At 36.1% G+C, this 19,647-nt stretch overlaps 1 protein-coding gene across 3 annotated transcripts in view; it reads left to right on the top strand.

Annotated features, from left to right (window-relative positions):
- DOCK4 (dedicator of cytokinesis 4) overlaps nucleotides 1–19,647 on the top strand; it is a 265,386-nt gene that overhangs the window by 170,721 nt on the left and 75,018 nt on the right. For all 3 annotated transcript variants that reach the window (XM_065695089.1, XM_065695013.1, XM_065695172.1), the window contains exons 14-23: nucleotides 3,607–3,731; nucleotides 5,212–5,374; nucleotides 6,901–7,007; nucleotides 7,691–7,847; nucleotides 13,605–13,702; nucleotides 13,808–13,891; nucleotides 13,989–14,089; nucleotides 14,795–14,876; nucleotides 15,907–16,077; nucleotides 17,429–17,621. In XM_065695089.1, coding sequence (XP_065551161.1) covers nucleotides 3,607–3,731; nucleotides 5,212–5,374; nucleotides 6,901–7,007; nucleotides 7,691–7,847; nucleotides 13,605–13,702; nucleotides 13,808–13,891; nucleotides 13,989–14,089; nucleotides 14,795–14,876; nucleotides 15,907–16,077; nucleotides 17,429–17,621 — 1,281 coding nt within the window. The remainder of the gene's footprint in view (nucleotides 1–3,606; nucleotides 3,732–5,211; nucleotides 5,375–6,900; nucleotides 7,008–7,690; nucleotides 7,848–13,604; nucleotides 13,703–13,807; nucleotides 13,892–13,988; nucleotides 14,090–14,794; nucleotides 14,877–15,906; nucleotides 16,078–17,428; nucleotides 17,622–19,647) is intronic.

Genomic DNA, 19,647 nt, shown 5'->3' with positions numbered 1-19,647 from the left:
AGATGTGCCGCGTTGAGGAAAGGAAACTGCTGTTATATCTGTGTGGTAAAGGCTACCCTTGATATGTAGTTCATAGTTTACATTCTTTTTGATTAGTCTTCCTGTCTATTTCTGTTCTCTCCCTTCTACTTTTGTACGCATTTCCATATGAAACGTTGTTATTATTCATATAGCATGAGAGGCTCAGTTTTCTCTTGGATTTAATTTGTCTTGCATGATAATGGAGAAAATCTGTCATTATCTTTCAATAACGTGACCAACATGTCTTAATGTTCTGTGGGACATTGAAAATGGAGTAGAGATTCCTGAATAGATGTAGATCAGGTCAAAATTCACCTGAACTATCCTGTCATGACAAATGATTACAAACTCTGCCAAAGTTCTGTACGAGGAGAACAGGACGGTATTTGTGACAGTACATCCTCCTGTGGGTTTTTTTTCCTGTGATTTCTTCTGTCAGCTAAATGGGTGAAAGTCAATGGGGTTGGATTTTTTTAAAAGCCTTAAAATGCAGACGCTGTTTTTGAAAGCCTGCCTAACTTTTGTGAAGCGCTGATTCCTTCTTTTAGAAATGCTTTCCGATTTGTGCATAGAAACAGAACGGCTTGGGTTGGAAGGGACCTTTAAAGATTATTTTGATCTTTAAAAATCATTATTCCTGCCCCCACCAAGGGCGGAGGCATCTTTCACTGCATCAGGTTTCTCAAAGCCATGTCCAATCTGGCCTTGGAGATTTGCAATGATAGGGTATCCACAACTTCTCTGAGCATCCTGTTCCACTATCATTTTCATTTGCACTTAAATCCTGTACAGTTTGCCCTGTTTAGAAAGGAGAAAACTTGGGTTTTGCTGAGTTTTATCTGGGGTAGGTCATAAAATTTGTGGTGAACATAGTTATTTGGTTATGTTTCTGTGAAGACACCATGGGAAATTGAAGTAATTCCTTGCTGATAAATGTAAATAATGAGAGAATGTAGCACAAATGCAAGTAGAAATCAAGTTAATCTTTCAAGAGAAAATGCTGCAGCTACAAATTGTTGGCTAAAATTAGTTATATAACAAAGCTTCTCTTTTTGATTACTATATGTTGGCATTTTTTTCTGAATGTGAAACTCTTGAAAGTGACCGACTGCCAGCACTAACTAGAACCTATGCTTGTATAAGCATATGCTAAGAAAGGGCCTAATATATTGCATGCTTTTTAGTAACTGTACTGTACTAGTTTCTAAAACATTTATAAAGAAATATTACTGCAATGTGTAAATAATCAGAATCTAGTCGTTCTAAGGGTAATTGAAGGGTGACTTGAATAAACACCAGAACTGATTCAGACCAAGGGCCTATCTAGCTGAGTGTTGTAAACAGACACCTAAGGAAGAGTAAGAACTGTGCATGCATATATGCATGTATGGTAATTATACCTGATATTCTTTCAGCCTCCAGCTATTTTCAACTCAGGGGATTTCCTGAGCTGCTTCTGATCCTCTGTTTCATATCCGTTAGTGGATTTTCCTTCCACAACTTCTCCATTCTTCGTGTGAACCTTTATACGTTTCTCATATTCACAACATCCTTTAGAAAGGTTTTGTGTTTGGGTTTTGGTTTGGGGTTGCTTCTGCAGGTTTTTCTGTTCGGTTTTGTTGTTTTTGTTTTGTGTTTGTTTTCTTTACAAGGGTTGCAGTCCATTACCTGAATAACCACCACCTTTCCACCTTTTCCTCATTTTGAATCTGGCTTCTATAGGGAACCAGAGGTTGATTCAATGATTGCACACACTTAATAATTCAGCTCTTTCATTCTTGACTTCACACAAAACTCTTAAGTGAGTACCATCTGGTCCTGGTATGTGTTTGTGTTTATTCTGTCTAACTTTATTTTAACCTTACTCCATAGTTGTTTCAGAAGGTAAATAATAATAACCACATACACCCCTTATTTTGTGGGCATGGTTTTTGAGGACTTGATAATATAGCACTTTCCTCTTTTACCCTTTTTTTATTTATTTTTTCCATTTGTCAGTGGTTTAGGTTGTGCTTTGGAGGAATCATTTAATTATTTTGCATACAGTGATGGAATAATATTATAAAAATGTTAGAAGAATTAGCAAGGTCATTGTTTCTGGTACTTCAAAATCACTGGTGAGTGATTATGCAGTAAAATAAAAGCAAGAAATGTGAAATATGAGAGTATGCTGGAAAGTTCAAGCAGGTCAAATTCTGCTTGCACATTAAAAGAAAGCTGTAAGTTGAAGATGAGGTAGTTATTTATTAATTAAATATCTTGTAATCAATTTTACTGACAGTAGAAGTATCCATCTCATGTTTGACTTCTAAATGATGCTCCTATAAATACATAAAACTGTCATACTTGCACTCTTTTCACTAGTGCTCAGTGAAAATCTGCTTTACTAAAAAATGATATTCCCATTATGCTAAAGTTGCATTGCACAAGATAAAAGCATACATTCTCAATTTCTTTTTCTACCAAATCTAGACATTAGAATTTTAGAAGGTACTTCTAATTACAACACTGTGCGGTATTTTTCTATTTCACAAGGAAAATCCAGTTGTTTCCATGTAGTTCTGGTAATGTTTGTCCAGAGCTAGATTAGTTTACACTTCTTAGAAAAAGAAATATCATTATCAGACAGAACAAAGGCTTCACTATCATGCCACTCCAGTCAACACCAGTACTGCTTCTCCCCTGTTCTGTTCCCCCTGCAACTCCCAATCAATCTTCCTTCCTTTTACCAGCTATAAACTTTGCGATTTGTGTCAAATTAAACTAAATAAAATTACCAACTTTTGGATCTCCTCCAAAAGTTCTTGTTACGGTCTTGACAGAAAACTTAACATGTCCCTGTATGAATGTGCAAAGAATTTAGTTTTAAATACGCTAGCAGTATTCAGTAACTTGTACATACTGTGTAAGACTTATGTAATGCCTGTATTGGATTTGTAGTTTGAATGTGTTAATGAAGGTTTGAATTTCTCAGAGGCCTTTCCAACATGCTGAAAATATGCTAAAATTTTTGCTGGCAAACTTTGGAACATCCTGATAATGTAAAGTACGTTGGGATCTTTTAAATGAGAAAGACAAATTTGAATGCTAGCAGTCTGGGAAGCCTGCCTTTTTAATGGAAAGAACAGAAACCTCATGTTTTTTTGCTTCTTCAGATAATATCTTCTGAGATTCAGTGTAAAAAAGTTGTAATCAGTTCTTCAAGGAGACATCAAACAGAGAAATGTAATGATTACAAATGAAAGCAAACACATTAATAATGCCTTAGATTAAAAGAGGCATTAGGTAAGGTGGAGCTAGACACCAGCTTTAGTATAGCTAGACATAATCACTGTAAAGACCAAAAAAAGCTAACAGATGAGTAAAAGCCCCTGGAATTTTTTTAGTATGGCTTTGTTGTGGGTTTTCTTGGTTTATGAAAACCATTGTTATTATTTAAAATCCATAAATACTGATAAATTGTGGGTATGATACTATCCCTTGTTTGGAAGAGAAGATGAAAGTCTACTAAAGTACTAAAAGCAAAAATTAAGCAAGTTGAACTGCCTTCTGTAAACTTTGTGTTTGGTTTGTGTTTTTTTATAGGTGAAATGAGGAATGATTTATATATCACTGTAGAAAGAGGAGAGTTTGAGAAAGGAGGGAAAAGCGTGGCCAGAAATGTGGAAGTGACAATGCATGTTGTGGACAGCAGTGGTCAGATTTTAAAGGTATCTTTGTTGTATGCTTTTCCTTGGTGTAGTCCATTTTGATATACTTTTTTTAGATATAAATTATCTTTTGTGGCATTGTTTGAGGAGTACACAATTGCTTTGGAGAAGTCATGTTAATCTTTTGCTGTCTTTAGATATTCAAAGTGTATCCACTTTGCATGAACGTTTTATAAAATGCATGTTTGTTTTATTTCTGTGATCAATTACATGATTCAGATAAACTGTAATTGCCAGCAAAATAATTAATGATTCCAGAAGAGTCCTGAAAATCTTGAAGCAAGATTAAGCCTTGGTGAATTTCTTATTTCATAATAATTCTTCTCTTGATCCATTTCCTCATGATACACAGAACATGTTTAGAAAACTTTCAATTTTTTGTCTGATTTTAATAAATCAGAGATCCTTGATGCAAAAATCACCACCATGTATCGATAAAACAATAAATTAATATTCCTTCTTTTCTTCAGGTTTGATTGCATGCTGCTTGTGATAGTTTACAAACAGGCACTGTTTCATATTTTAACTATTGACAAATGACTCTTTCTCAGATTTATTTCTGTACCGAAAGATTTCTGTTCACCATTTTCCATACATAGTTAATAAAATTTTTCCCCTTCTATTTGAAAGTACTCTTTTCACATGGTCTGCATGATTTTGAGGGCTGTTGAGTGACAAGTTAAAGAGAGGCTGACACAAATAGTCCCAGTGCAAATTGTGTGTCTGTATATGTGAAGAGAGATTGCACGTATAAATGCATGGCATGCAATGCATGTATGTTTTTATATATACATAAATAAACATAACAAATATATATATATATTTACATTTTAAAAAAGGCTATTAAGGTGCAAAGGTGATGTCTTATAATTGCTGAGGAGAAAAGCTTTTCCACAGGGAATTAATAGGTATCCCCAAGTCAGGACTTAAGACAAATCCATTTGCCTATTGTGCTACAGTGCTATGGAAAGACCATCATGGATGTTGCAAAGGGAACCAGCAGTTTGCATCTTTCTAATCAGAGGGTCCAGATTTCTTTACTGTTTCATGCTGGAACATATCGCTGATTGCAGCAGGGTTACAGGCTTATTTCAGATGACTACAGACCTTGAGACTGGGCTGTTCTTGTCTCAGTTACATTCTTCTTTGTTGCTTGGGCATAACGCGGGATAGACCGTGCTGTGTCATAGGACTTCACATCACATTTGTTGCTCAAGCCTTCTTGATTACCCAGTTCCCCCTATATAACACTTTGATTCTCATCAGTGTGGATGATTCTTGCCATTTTTTCTAATCAGTAAATACTAACAAAGTGCTACTATTTTCATGGGTTTAAAGATAGTGAGTATTGAACTACACATGTGGCATTTATGATAGGAATGTAAATGTTAAATAGTCTTCATTAGAAGAGAGCCTTGATGACATCTTACCCAGTGAACTATACTATCTTTAAATCTTTAATCATTTTTTTCTTCATTAGGATTTTATCTCATTTGGCTCTGGAGAGCCACCAGCCAGTGAGTACCATTCCTTTGTGCTTTATCATAACAATGGTCCCAGATGGTCTGAGCTGCTGAAACTTCCTATTCCTGTGGATAAATTCAGAGGAGCACATATCCGCTGTGAATTCCGGCACTGTTCCAGTAAGTGCTGTTCATGACTTCTGCTAGTCCTCTCTCTTACAGCTGCAGTCAGCACATGAGTTTCCATAATACCTCAAGAAAAGGACAGCTGCATGAACTTTCTCTGAAATGCCTTCATGAGAGCTTCTCAGGATTGCAGCTCTACTTGGAACTCAGTGCTTTGGGAAAACTTAAATGCTGGGAGAAACCAGTCTAGTTTTATTAAACAGAAATAGACAACATTGCAGCTGCAAATATAAACAGAATTTCAGGTAAACTCAAAATGCATATTTAGAATTTACCTGGTGATTTATCTAAAATTATAGCTGTCCCTTCGTTGATGTTTAGCAGTCCAACCAATGGGAAATGTACATAGATACATCATGGTCAATCAACATCACTTTTTTATTGTGGGGCTTTTTTTCCCCACTTATTCTCTAAACATTCTGAACAATTTTAGGGTTGATTTTGAGGTAAAGATTGAGGTCTGGGTCCATGTTCTGCATACGAGGGCGTGCAAGATAGGTTTCATAGCTATGGTGCTGACTGCTCACAGACTTGTGATAAAATTGCACTTCTTTTAAACAGATGCTGTTGTTTGACTCTTTGGTGATGTAGATATAGCAAGATTTGGTTATTTAGATTGCCTTCGTGGAAAGTGGTGCACACAGTGAGTGATAGTATATTTAGATTTTGGATGCTTAAACTTCAAAATATAAGGAACAGATAATATAGGAAGAAATTTGAGTTGGTTTCTTCTTTTTCAGTTTTAAGTTTTTTATAAGCTATGAAGTAATAAAGGAAAAACATCAGTGGTGTGTTTCAGACAGATTCTTTGTTTAATCTTTCCTATGCAGAACAAGTTGGATATTTTTGTTATCATTGCCTGCACCCCAACTATGTTAAACTCTGTCTCAAAAGTCATACATATACACACATTTCATTAAAAAATGGTTAGTTTTCACAAGTGTTAGCATCTGCACTCACTGGCTTCAGTAAAATCTGTGCCATCTCAGTGTTCTGCAGTCTGCTTTGTATTTAGGTGATAAACGAATTTTGGAATTTGAGCTTAGGCATCTAAGTTTGAAAATGGTATCTGCTGTCTAACGTTCAATAAGGAACAGCGACATCTTCAGTCATATCTATAGAGGCAAATGCTTTATTTGAAAATAGAAGTGCAGTTTAGCCTGAGGCTGACCTAAAATGGAGACCAGAAGGTAGAAAGTAATTGTCACCCAAAAAAATCCTTTTATTTTCATATTCGTTTGGATTTCCTGGCATTCTGTATATTTCTAAGACTGCATATTTGGTGGCTTCCTTTATTTGTTGTTACTAAATACCAAACCATTCCAGAATACTGCTTTCTGATTAACAGTGAGATAAATAAACCATTACAGAAGATAATGTGCAAATCTGAAAAGAAATTTAAGATAATATTAGACTGTCTAGCTGCAAATAGCTTCCAGAAGTCTTTTTTATGTTGTATCATATCCATTTATTTTGTCTAAAATGTATATTAAGTGCTGCTATTTACACATGCATTTCAGCAAAAGAAAAGGGTGAGAAGAAGTTGTTTGGCTTTTCTTTCATGCCCCTGATGCAGGAAAATGGGAGGACTCTGCCAGATGGCACCCATGAACTCATTGTACACAAGGTAATTTGAATTAGTAATGGTTAGCTGTAATGAGTCCTCTGGAACATACTTTATATGCCTGGAAACATTAGGTTGAGAAAGTCTGTATTCATTAACAAATGAGTGATAATCTTTTCACCATTAAAATATCAGTTGCTGATTGTTTCATATTAAGATTTTTGTTACAACCTGCAATCGAATCTAGGTATGCTTTTCAGTGCCCTGGTTTTACTATGTCTTACTATTATTAAATTCTATTTTTTATGTATTTGACAAAGATAAGTTGAATTTAAATACACAAAGTGAAGCCCATGATATCGTCTTACGGAATTGCTAAAGCTGGCAAATCAAGCAAGCTTATTTATGCAGATCTAATCAATGTTATAATTGTTTAGAGATGCTTCAGTTTAGTGGAATTTTTGTTTCCACATTTAGCAGTTATCGCTGTTCAGAGGATTTCATATGTTTCCAGCCAAATTTTAGATTTTTAACACCAAGATTTGTAGCTATTAATTTAACATAACCCCTGCAAATTTGTTGATTTCAATTTCAGTTATGAAACTATGACCCAAGACCAAAGTTGCCACAGGCATAGTGAAAATTCTTTGGTTTTTGACAGAGAAACAATAATAATTCATATAAATTAGGGATCTAGTCCTTTGTTTTTATGCAGTACAGTTATTTTAACTGCTCTGTTTTCACAGTGTGAAGAAAACACAAACCTTCAGGATTCTGGTCGCTACCTCAAACTCCCCTTTTCAAAGGGAATTTTCCTAGGAAACAACAGCCAAGCAGTAAAAACCACTAAGGAGTCCTTCTGGATTACATCCTTTCTCTGCTCCACTAAACTCACACAAAATGGTAGGATATGTTGATTATTTAAAACATGGTTAATTCAAATGAGTGCTATAGCTAGCCTTTTCTGTTCCAGGTAAGCATGGATCTACTCAAAAATGGCTGATGTTCTATCCATTATGCAAACTGGTTTTTTCATCACTTTTTTTCCAGATGGAAACCAATGCAGCATGATAAACCAATGATTTTGAGTAGCTCAAGAATGCTTTTTAGATTAACATGATATTGAAATCAAATGCAGCACTCTTGGAATCAACTATCAAAACGCAGCTGCTTTACAAAACCTCTTAATCTGTTTGTTGCAGAGTTTTTATGTAATACTTACTGTAGGCTTTAGGCTGTGGCAGTTTGGTTTTAGGCACAAATTGCTTTTTTGTTGTATCACTTCCCTTCCTTTAAGCCAACAAACTTTTAGTAGTACTTAAAAAAATCACTGGATATAAGCAGTAGCAGATAGAAATACATGTGTTTGCAAGCTTTGCCATTGCTATGTATAAAATTCTGAAGATTCTTGTTTGTTTGCCATGTTAACTATAGTTTGCAACTGAAACAGCTTTCCACAAATTTCTAAATATTTTGTATTTGCTTAACAATGTGACCATTCTTTGGTATACACACAGTTCTGTATTTTTTTTTTCTAAGCTGTTTATCACAGTTTTAAGATCTGGCTTTGTTCTTTCTTGTGTGTGAATGATTGTGTCTTTTCCTGTCTTATATGTATGACGATAAAATAGCTGATTGCTTGCAAATTGATTACAGGTGTTTAACAACAACTAGAGCAGCTTTTAAAATTGAAATAATCATCTTAATTTTCACTATTTAGTAGCAAGTGTCCCAAATAGAATTATGTGCAAATAGTAAGTGGTCTGTTTCATTGCGCACACATCCATTCTGTATTCTCATAGCAATTAGTTTCAAAGTAATAAAAGTTAGCTAATAAAACATTTTTCTAAAAGTTTCTAATAGGCAATCAGAGACTAAATTTGCTCCAGTTGAAGGCCTGGATTTAAGAAATCACATGAATCTACTGATAGTTACACATGCATGAATATGCTGCCTGGAACTTAAGTGTTTCGCTGATGAATAGTTGCACTGTTGTCTGGGGTTATAATACTTATTTATGTTCACAGTCCAGGAGTTATTTTGTAGTTAATGTAAATAGATGTGTGACAAAGGGCATAAAATTTCCTTTAAAAAAAAAAAAAAACATATTCTGAGTAAGAGGGTGTAGAATATCTGAATAATATTGATCGCCTTTTCAGCTCTGAAAGAGTTAACAATTATTTCAGCAGCACTTCGGAGGGTGGAAATATTTTCAGTAGACAGGCTCATATTTTCTCCAAGGATCTTTTTGGAGAATTTCATCTTGGTGAGTTTCCAAATCCCCATTCTTTTAAACAAAATTTTGCCAAAAAAATCCTATTGCATGCTCAGAAAATGAACATAGAGCAAAGCATGTGGATATTTGGTCATGTGAGCATTACTTCAGTTATCCCTGAGAGAATGTACCATAGTTATAAAAAAATACAGGATTAAAAAGATCTGTGTATTTCTATTCTAGTAGCCATTTGTATTGGCAGTTTTGAAAACTGCTAACTACTTTTAAATCTGTTTTTATGTTTGGAGATTTTTCTGAAGCTCTCAGATCTGCCTGTGTCTACAAACAACAGTGTCCAGCCTGAAAATTGTTTGAATATTATGCTATTGGTCTGGCCATGGCATGGGGGAGGACCCCAACCACCCCAGACTTGTAAAGGGTGTGACTGAGTTAGGCCACAGCTTTACTAGCTTACTGGGAAACCTTACCCAGCTGTCATTCTCTCATTGATTATTCCCCCATGCCATCAGCTCTCATGCGTATTAAAGTTATGGGGACTAGGAAAAGGAGGCTGCCTCCCAGTTGTTGGGATCTATAATGTCTTTACCTTCAGTATGTTGGATGGGATTTTAGCATTATTTCCAAGCAGTTTTCAGAAACCTTCTAACCAGGGGAGACTGTGTTCATCAACATATCTCATAAGAACGTGTCCTTACTGAATCTGTCCACCAGTTAGCTTTTACTTAGCTTGACTTTTGATCCTGGATAGCTAATCAGTTGATATTAGCAAAAAAGTATACCAGCTTTTATATATTATGTTCTTAGCTGAGTAGTTATATTTCATTATCCTAATTTTCTACTGAGTAGTTATCAATACAGTTATACTTAGTTTTTGACATATAGGAGGAATTTCTGCTTGACAGAGACTCAGGATCCATCCAGCAAGTCAGAATATTTTAGCAAGTTGGCATCTACTCGCTTCTCAGCATTGATCAGCACATCCCGAGTAAGCCGCTGTTCATCAGCAGAGTGACATGCCATACAGCATGTCTATTGCAAGGCAGGGGTGTTAATCCATCTATCTGCATTTGACAAAAAGCCAAACTGGTGATTAATAAAATAAAGGCAGCAGGGGGCAGCTTTCCAGAGTGACCTCAGTTTGGAAGGAGTGTTGGAAATCACAGAAGAGGCCTGTTGGAAGAGGAATACAGACTGCCAGTTCTGGAATTCAGCTTTTTCCTTTTGATGTGCAGTAGTGCTACACCAGGACAATTCTGATGGCTCAGGATTTATAGGAGAGAGATGGAAAGATCAACCCAAACCACTTCCTTGCACACATGATTCTAAACCTTTTATTAAACTTAACACTTTGGATTTGAATTAAACTTGAGAAGGGAAGTGCTTTGTTTGATAGGAATGGTAGGCCATGTGTAGCCTGTTTTAAATGTACAAATCTGATCATGATTAAGAGAAGGCATTGGAAATGTTTTTGTTCTTGAGAAAAATTTATCAGCAGCATTGACTTTTTCCCATTTCCAAAACTATGTTTTCTTACTGGGCCTATTTTGGGGGGCAATTTTATATTCTCATTTCTCTTAACCACATGACACATTGCTACCCCTTCCCCTTGTGATTCACATGTCAGATTTTCCATTCATGTCATTTCTGCTTGGGCTACTCACTACTGTTATCTCAGCCATGTCTTTCCCCCTTAAAGTTTCCCTCGAAATAAGTGCTTTGAAGTCAGTGTCTTACATTTGCATTCTCCTTTTTTAATCCTCCAACAAATCCCTGGTATTGTGTGTCAACTGTCTTCCACCCAGTTGCTCCAGCAAACCTGTAAGGAAGAGTTTTGCCTGCTATGACTTGACAGCTTCAGCTGGTCTCGCTACTCCTCAGCTTAAGTTGAGGCTTAAACAGAATGGGGTGCATGCAGTGTGGAAGGCCATTTAATTATCCAAAAGACAAATGGAGTTCACTGGATTTGTAATGCTTGTTTCTTGAAAATTCCTGACATAAGGAATAATTAGACCTATCATTTGTCCTTGATCTTTGCGTTGTGTCTCTGACACACAAGTGGAATCCTTCAGCGCTCTTAGTGCAATTCTAGAATTTCTTTTAAGCCAAACCATTCCATACCAGCACAGCACAGAGCAAAGCAAATAAGAAATGCATGAAACCAATTTGTGCCTACCAAAATCAAGTAAGGCAGCAAAATATTAATGGAATAGCATGTAGGGTGTTTGCCATTAACACTTCTGGCAAGATTTGTACACAGGTGGAGATGTATTTAACGTAATTTAAATACAGAAATATTGCTTCATTTCTTGTTGAGAGATAGGAGCTTTCCTGGAACAAACTGGGAAAGAAATGACACAAAGATGGGTATGGCTCAGATGTTACTTGAGTATGAAATCAGTCTGTGAAAGAAAGTTCCCATATACTTGCTGAACCAAGAGGAAAACTTTCTGTTAACTTCTTAGTTTGGTGAGTACTGAGAACATTTCAGAAGAACTAGGTCCTCCTAAGGCAATGCTGGATGGTGATCAACTAGACAGTAGTTCAGCTTAAACTAATGGAAGGGTTGGATGGTGGTTAAGGTTTTCTGCTTCCAACAGACAGGCTTTAAGAAATCCTGAAAAGCTGAGTAATGAAATGTGGAAGTAGTAAACTTGTATGTAGTGCAGCTTTGGGATTTGTTTAATTCAGTGGTTCAAAATTACATGGAACTTCTACTCAAAACAACTTGACAGGAGTGCTGCAGACCTGAGTGGGTGAGTCACAGCCAGAAAATGTGAGGTGTAAACAGAGAACCTGCCGCAGAAGAGAGAAAAATTGTGGCAACCTGTCAGAGTTCAGCAAGGGTCAGGATCAAGTGAAAATTGCTGAAAAGCCAAACAAGTTTGCAGCACTCTATTTTAGGATGTTGAATGGTATGGGGTATGAAATTCCTAATCTCATAGCAAAGTGGTATTTTAGTGCATCTTGGAAGCTGAAAGCAGCAATATGTGACTGAAGAGTGACAAATACAGTACTTAGATTTAAGACAGCTGCAAGAGCAGATAGGTTAACTGGGCCATCACCCTCTGATTAATTTTATACAAGTATTTACAAGAACTCATGGATGAAAAAAATGGACATGTAGCTACATGGAATGTGTTGTAAGATGAGTTTATCACAGGCATATCATGCAAGAATAAATTTCTTGATCTTTCATTTCAAAGGCTTTCTTTATTATTATTCAGAGGAAACATAGCAGATCTAAACCATCTGGACTTCAATAGCATGCCACATGGAAAATTGGAAAAGATAGAAATTTGAATAAGAATTTTTAAACTGGTAAATATAGGCTAAACCAGAACTAGCAGGTTGCACTGTAGTGGAAGGAATTTCCCTCCTGAGTGGAAGGAAAATACTACCAGAGCTGAAGAATTAGGCTTGGGATTGATCTCTCTTTAAAGGGGTGGAAGGGATGGGGATGGGATTTACTTCTGTAAAACTTGAGACACTAGAGAGCCTGTTAACGAAAGTTGCTGCTAATATGTAGTTGAAAGAGCTTATCAGTTGAGAACAACAAAATCAAAATATGATACAGGCAAAGTAAAGTCACTTAGATTTAAAGAATTAAAAAGAGTAGAAATCAGATCAAATCTAGTGGTACAAAGGGCAGGGTCATACCCTAATAGAGACTCTTGGGGATTCTGCTGTAGCCAGGGAGCTGAACAGTATTGAACAGGAGAAAGACCTATTTGTGTCACCAACATGATGTTTCTAGAAAAAAGCTCCCAGATTCTAGAACATATGTCAGGTGTTTACAGTAGACATTCGAGCTTGGTATTGATATAGAAAACACTAATGTAATCTTGTCTGTAATGTAGTTACCATTTTGGTCAAGAAAGCTAAGGGCAAATGTATTAAAACTGGAGGAGGTGCAAAGACACTCCCATATGTTTTAGCTCAGAAGAGTTTATTTTCCAGAAGAGATTGTATTGCTTGTTAATAAAGCGGGATCTTAGAGGCATTGTGTTTGTTCTCTGTAAAGACATAGGAAGACGAGTATTTTAAATATATTCAAACTAGTAGTTAGGAGACTATTTCTGGCTGTCAGAGGACAGCTGGGGAAGACATCCCCTTTGATGGGATGGGAGACATCAGAATAATTTCTTAAGGTGGTAGTTGACAAATATCTGAACAAGGTTGTATGAGACAGTTGCTACAGGATACTGATTTTACTGACCCAGTACCATGTTCTTATGTTGCTATTGGTGGAGCAATTATGAAATGGAATGAAAATCTGTTGTTGGGCCGATCATATTATAGCAAATCTTGAGATGTTTTCTTTTGGTTTAATGGTGCCAAGTTTTGCTGAGTGGACTGTAATAGTAGAATTTAAAATCTGAACTGCTGCTTTGCTTCCAAATTCAATTTGCATTTTGCTTTTGCAGGAGATATGCTTGACCTTCTGAAATGGAGAACGCACCCAGACAAAATTGCAGGCTGCCTCTCAAAATTAAAAGAAATTGATGGTTCAGAAATAGTGAAGGTATATGCGTTTCTATCCTTTTAGATAATAGGAGGGAAATAATTCATTTGCATGTCACAAAAGTACCCATTTATTAACAAACTGTCTCTTCATCTCTCTAATCAGTTTCTTCAAGATACACTAGACACTTTATTTGGGATTTTAGATGAAAACTCTCAAAAATATGGATCAAAAGTATTTGATTGTTTGGTAAGTTTCATTTTGTGATGGTGGTTAACACTATTTAAGAACTAAGTAAAAAAAAAAAGAAAAAAACTTTTTTTATTTCTTTTTCGTTCACATTTAGGTTCACATAATAAATTTGCTGCAGGACAGCAAGTTTCACCACTTTAAGCCAGTAATGGACACTTATATTGAAAGTCATTTTGCAGGAGCACTTGCTTACAGGTGAAGTCTGTACTTTTTCTATCTGATTTGAATACTGACACTTATGGGTAAGCTAAGCAAAATCAATCATTAGGTTAAATTAAACAGTATCATTAGAAATAAAATGCAATGCTTGTATGAATGCCCATATTTATGCCATTAAAAGAGAGTAAAAAAAAGTTACTAGAAAGATTACTTGCTAAAGCTTTAACATTGGCTTGATTTTTAAATCTTTTACTTCAGTAGATTTCTTTATTTGAATTACTTTGAAAAGCATAGGAGCCTTAGCACCATCCAGATGCAACTTGTTCACCATCTGTGTGCAATAGCAAGCATCACTTACTCTTCTGTACTCTCTGTATTTATTGCTACCTTAGACATCCATTTAAACCAATGCAGTTTAATGAGAACAGTGCATGGAACATAGCTAGAGTTACTTCATGCTGGCAGGGAGTCTTCTGGCTTAACTGAGCTTGTGTATCCCTGTCAAAATTATTCTATTGCATACGTAATGCTGGTTCTCTGGTTTGTCAGAGATCTTCCAGGTGGCTGTCAGCCGATGGAAAACTAAGTGTAATATTGCGTCTGTAGTGATTAGTGAAATCTAGTCATATATTTTTTATTTTGTCAGTGTTTCTCATATGACAGCTATTGGTTTGCATTTAATGTGCAAAGTTGACCCTTCTCCCACTCTGTGTTATAATACTTTCTGATGTGCTATTCTAGAGATCTTATAAAAGTACTAAAGTGGCATATTGATCGAGTCACTGAAGTGGAGCTGCACGAGCACATACAGGAAGTACTAAAGGTAATAGAAATTGATGACAGCAACTATATATATGAATTATGTGTTCATACAATACCAACAGTTTTAACTTAGGAAATGAAACAGAGTGTGGAATGGTAGTAGTAATTCTAGGAAGCTGCACACTTTTTCAGTGCAGTTAGTTTATTCATCATTCTATTTTGTCACTAAATTGATCAATGGAGCTTACTACCACTCGACTCTGGAGCACTTATGTTCCTCACTGAATGAGTAGAAGTTAGGCCTGAGAAATCAAATATAGATTGAACTGCTGGTATAAACATCTGTTGCATAACAGAACCTAAATGATAGTCATGCATGCTGACTAAATGGTTCAACCCTGACACTGGGGAATTCCTCTGAAAATGGTGGGTGTGATTGCTCTTGTCCCATTTTGTACCATAAAGAGAGCACAGTGTGGAGTCAGGCTGAGTTGTACAACACAATAATCCCATTTGGGACAGGTGCTACAGTCTGGGAAGAACTATCAATGTGGTACTGTTCTGTGCCATTCTATGCTGCTATCATCTCAGGTGTCTTGCTAATAAGAAAGAACTGTATTTTTATTTATGTTACAACAGTGTTGCAACAAAATTTAAGCTTTTTTGTTTTTTATTACCTGGTTAACAGTTTATAGGAAAGCAACTTTGAACAAGCAGAGGAATTTCAAGAGCAGCTGAAAAGTTTGAGCCTATTTCTTATATTGGTCTTGTATGCTTATGCAATACATGTTTCTGTAGTCAAAGACATGCAAAGGATGGGGGAGAGGAGGTAATGCTGAGATTTTGCAGTTTTTCATTAAAAATACAAGTGTTCCCTCGTTTGTAGAGGTTATGAAAAGCAAGCCAAAAACATTTCTGAGTATGCGCTTTTTGAAATGTTGTTAGTGTTTCATTAGAAAGATTTGACTATTAAATAGCACGGTGTCCTGTTTCAGACCCTTACTGTTTGAATGATATAATCATTACATGTGTTCTATTTGAAGATGAGCTGGTTCATTTATATGAATTATCTCTGATTTTGACATTTGTAGGCACAGGAATACATCTTTAAATATATAGTTCAGTCTCGAAGGTTGTTCTCTATTGCCACTGGTGGACAAAATGAGGAGGAATTTCGCTGCTGTATTCAAGAGCTTCTTATGTCAGTACGCTTCTTCCTTTCCCAAGAGAGTAAAGGAGCTAGTGCTTTATCCCAACTACAAGTAAGTTTTTGAGCGTGCCCTACTTATTGCCATTTTCCATGTCCCACATAGAAAATGTACGCACGTCCTTACCTGCATTGCCAGGAATGAAAATGTTTTGGGTTTTTTTGCCAGGGCAAAATGGCACTTTTAGCTCATCCTCATACCTTTTCTCCTATTGTGTGAAATTTTCATAACAGCTGTTGGTTGGTGTATATCTATGGCCTATATCTATGCTTGGTATAGCTAATCTTAAATCTAATATTTAATTTTGAATTATAATAACTATATTGCTTGATATAAATAAAGTAATTTCTCTGTTTGGAGCATTTTACAGCTTAGTTTAACCACATTGAAACTGAAGGATTTGAGCCATAAAAACTAACAGCGTTCATGCTTTACAAAAGACTTGTCTTGATGAAGTGTATGTTTTAGTACTTAGCTGGTATCTTTATTTCGGTAGTTTACCTACTTCTACAGCTCACAGATATGCCATCTTCTTCCCCTGTTTCTGTAACAAAAGACCTGTTAAGACCTGTTAAGAATTATTAATTTCTTAAGCTCTGTAGAAAATTGTTCTTCCAAGAAAATTGCAAAGAACATAGAACAGAGTAGAGAAGTGATTCTTCCATCTCAAGTCATGTAAGCAGGTGGAGTGAAAAGATAATAGCAAAATTACATAAACAATAACATTTGGAATTCTTCAGTATTTTTAACCTTCTGTGTCATCTGTTCTGACACCAGTGTGAAGAAGGGCTGAGGTGTGAGCATTTCTTAGTCAGCAGGATTTGGAGAGGAAGAAGAGAATGTCAGTTCTAGCTTCAGTTCCCTGGCACTGCTCTCCGTTCTTTTATTTCCATACTCAGCAATGAATTTCTAACCCTATTTTAGGGTTGTTGAAGTGAACCAATACTGCCGGTGCATTCTCATTCCAAAATGAAAATGTTAATTATTTAAAAAATTGAAAATACAGAGGCCATTATATTATTTGTTTTACAACAGAGCAAACCAAAACAACTCCGCTGAACTCCACTTGTTCTCATATCAGCTAGCTTCTGTTATCCTTTTAAAAATTCCCTCTCGCACATAAGTATTTTTCAAGTATAAATATTTTGGTTTGAAGTTGAACTTCTACTTTTGGTTTGTCGTGGGAGAACTGAATAGTCATTAGATAATGCTTAAAGGAAAACGGTCACAAGGATAAGCCCATTAATGAACGTGAGGATATTTCTTCTGAAAACATGACCATTTTTAAAGCTACCAACTATGAATCATTCTTCTACAGTTTCTTATATTTCTGTAATTATTTAAATGCTTAAATGTCAAAACTACACTTCAGTATCTGACTGTCCATTTTTGCCCTTTCCTCTAGGCTGTGTTTCTGAGCTCCTTCCCATCAGTGTACTCTGAACTTTTGAAGCTTTTTGATGTAAGAGAAGTGGCAAATTTGGTTCACGATGCTCTGGGCAGCTTGCCAACAGTCATGCATGGGGATGAGTCCCTTCAAGCTGTTAAACTGCAGAGTATTGGGAAAACTGTAGAGAGTCACCTGTACACTAACCCAGGTAAGGTTACCCTGGGCTGCCTGCAGATAAAGAAGTCAAATTGTGTGCTTATTACATGGGCCAGCAGGTGCTGAAGGGAGTAGTATAGCTGAGAGTAGTGCTTCCTGAGGAACAGTTCTTCAAGTACAGGTCTATACAAGCTGCTCATTTAGAAGAATATAGTTGGTTACATTTAGTAGTTTGGTTTTTAGAGACAAAGACTCTTGAAATAAAGCTTTGTTTTGGTCTACTGCTGGCAATATGTCTGTGAAACAAGTTTTCCTAATACTTTTTAAGTAATTGCGAAGGAAAAAGCTTTACTAGGTCTTTGGGTCTTGTTTCGTTTTGTTCTCCTTTGGTGGCAAACAGATCGTCACTTATTCATTAAGTCTTATTTGTGTAACTCTTGCTAGCTCAGCACTTTCATGCATTTCTTAATGTAGCATAAAAAGGCTACACATATGCAAGTTTTACTTAGTGCACAGTGTATAACAGCATAGTTATTTGCTCTGTGGAAGAAAAGCAGCTGTATGATGGAGAGCCTGACATTCTTTTTTTCTATCCTATGTGAAACCCATAGAAGTGACCAGATGTTAAATTTGAGATGAACTAATTTAGAAATAAAAGAATTAATATAAAGGAGTTATAGAGAATTCTAATAAGTGTTAATTTGCTCAATGAAAGCCCTCTGGAGAGCTGTTTGGGTATTGGCTGGTGGAGTTCGGTAGAAAGAGCAACTTTTACCATCTAAGATAAACACATTACAATGATGAAGGATCTGCCAAAACCACAGGGATATGCATAAATGTTTTGAGATGCTGCAAAATAAAGGAAGCAATTTTAGAACATTAGTTTTAAAAAATGCTTCCAGTGATTGTATTTTTAAAGTATGACCTCTAAGAAATGGGTAAGAAGTATTGGATCCTGGCTACTTTGCTTCATTCTGGTGAAAAGGGCTCACCCTTTCCCTTCTGAGCCTCCAAGGCAGTCCCTTCCAGAACAGTTAGCTCTCCCTACAGCTGACTGATCAGGTCTTTGATACTCTGGGTAGAAAATGACATACATATTCATGGAGCAATCATAAGGACACTCTAAGTTACATTTTTCCTTTTCGAAACTACTTAGGGACCAGGTAACATAATTTCCATTTTCCTCCCCTTGTCTTGGTCAGGTCAGCCTAACTGGAAGATCCAAATTAATACATGTAACTAAAGAGACTTATTTAATGCCAAGTAAGGGGTTCCTGGGGACTTCCTTGGAATTGTAAATCTACTTTCAGCTGGATGCCAATCTTTTTTGTTTGCTTCCTTTTCTGAAAGTGTTATTTTTTTAAATTCAAATCCAGTTTCATTATTAAGAAGTCATATGAACTGGTTTGGCTATGAATGCAATGAAAATTACATATTAAATTTTTTGTAGAGGGTGTGGTACAAACAAATAAAATACATATTTGTTAGACTCCAGGGAAACTGGTGTGAAAGACATCCAGCAGTAATATAAGTTTCCAGTGTCCCTGATAGGAAGCTGAAGCAAACTTTTGTACAGTATGATTTCAGTCATCTTTATGTTGAAGGGTCTTGTGGTGATCAGCATCTTGGTCTCTTTGCCCTTCATGTTTTCTCTATTTAAAATACAAAACTTTAAGTAGACTTTCCTTCAGTCAATCCCTAGAAGGAAGTCCTTTTAAAATCATCTTGGGGAAATAAATATTGCACTAGACTGTTAATGTGCAGAGTAAACTGAACATCCTAATGTGTGCTGCTGTGAAAATAATTGATTTCTGTCTCCCAAGTGAAGATGATGAATGCTGTAAGCTGTGCTGCTAGCTAATGTATTGGAACTAGGTGGAACACAGGAAAATAACTAGTTATCCAAACATCTAATAATGAGGAGGGCGCTTCTTAGAGAGCATTTTCTGATATCTGTTTTTGTATATTCTGTTTAGCATGGAAGTTTCACATATTTTCTTTCACAAGGGCCTGAACAGCTAACATATTAGTACCCACTGCTGCAGAAATCATCTGACACTAAAGCTATGCTTTTGCTA

This window comes from Lathamus discolor, chromosome 1 (assembly GCF_037157495.1).
Source record: "Lathamus discolor isolate bLatDis1 chromosome 1, bLatDis1.hap1, whole genome shotgun sequence".
Lineage (NCBI taxonomy): Eukaryota > Metazoa > Chordata > Aves > Psittaciformes > Psittacidae > Lathamus > Lathamus discolor.
Note: the sequence above shows the minus strand (reverse complement) of the source record. Positions and strands in the feature narration are given on the sequence as shown.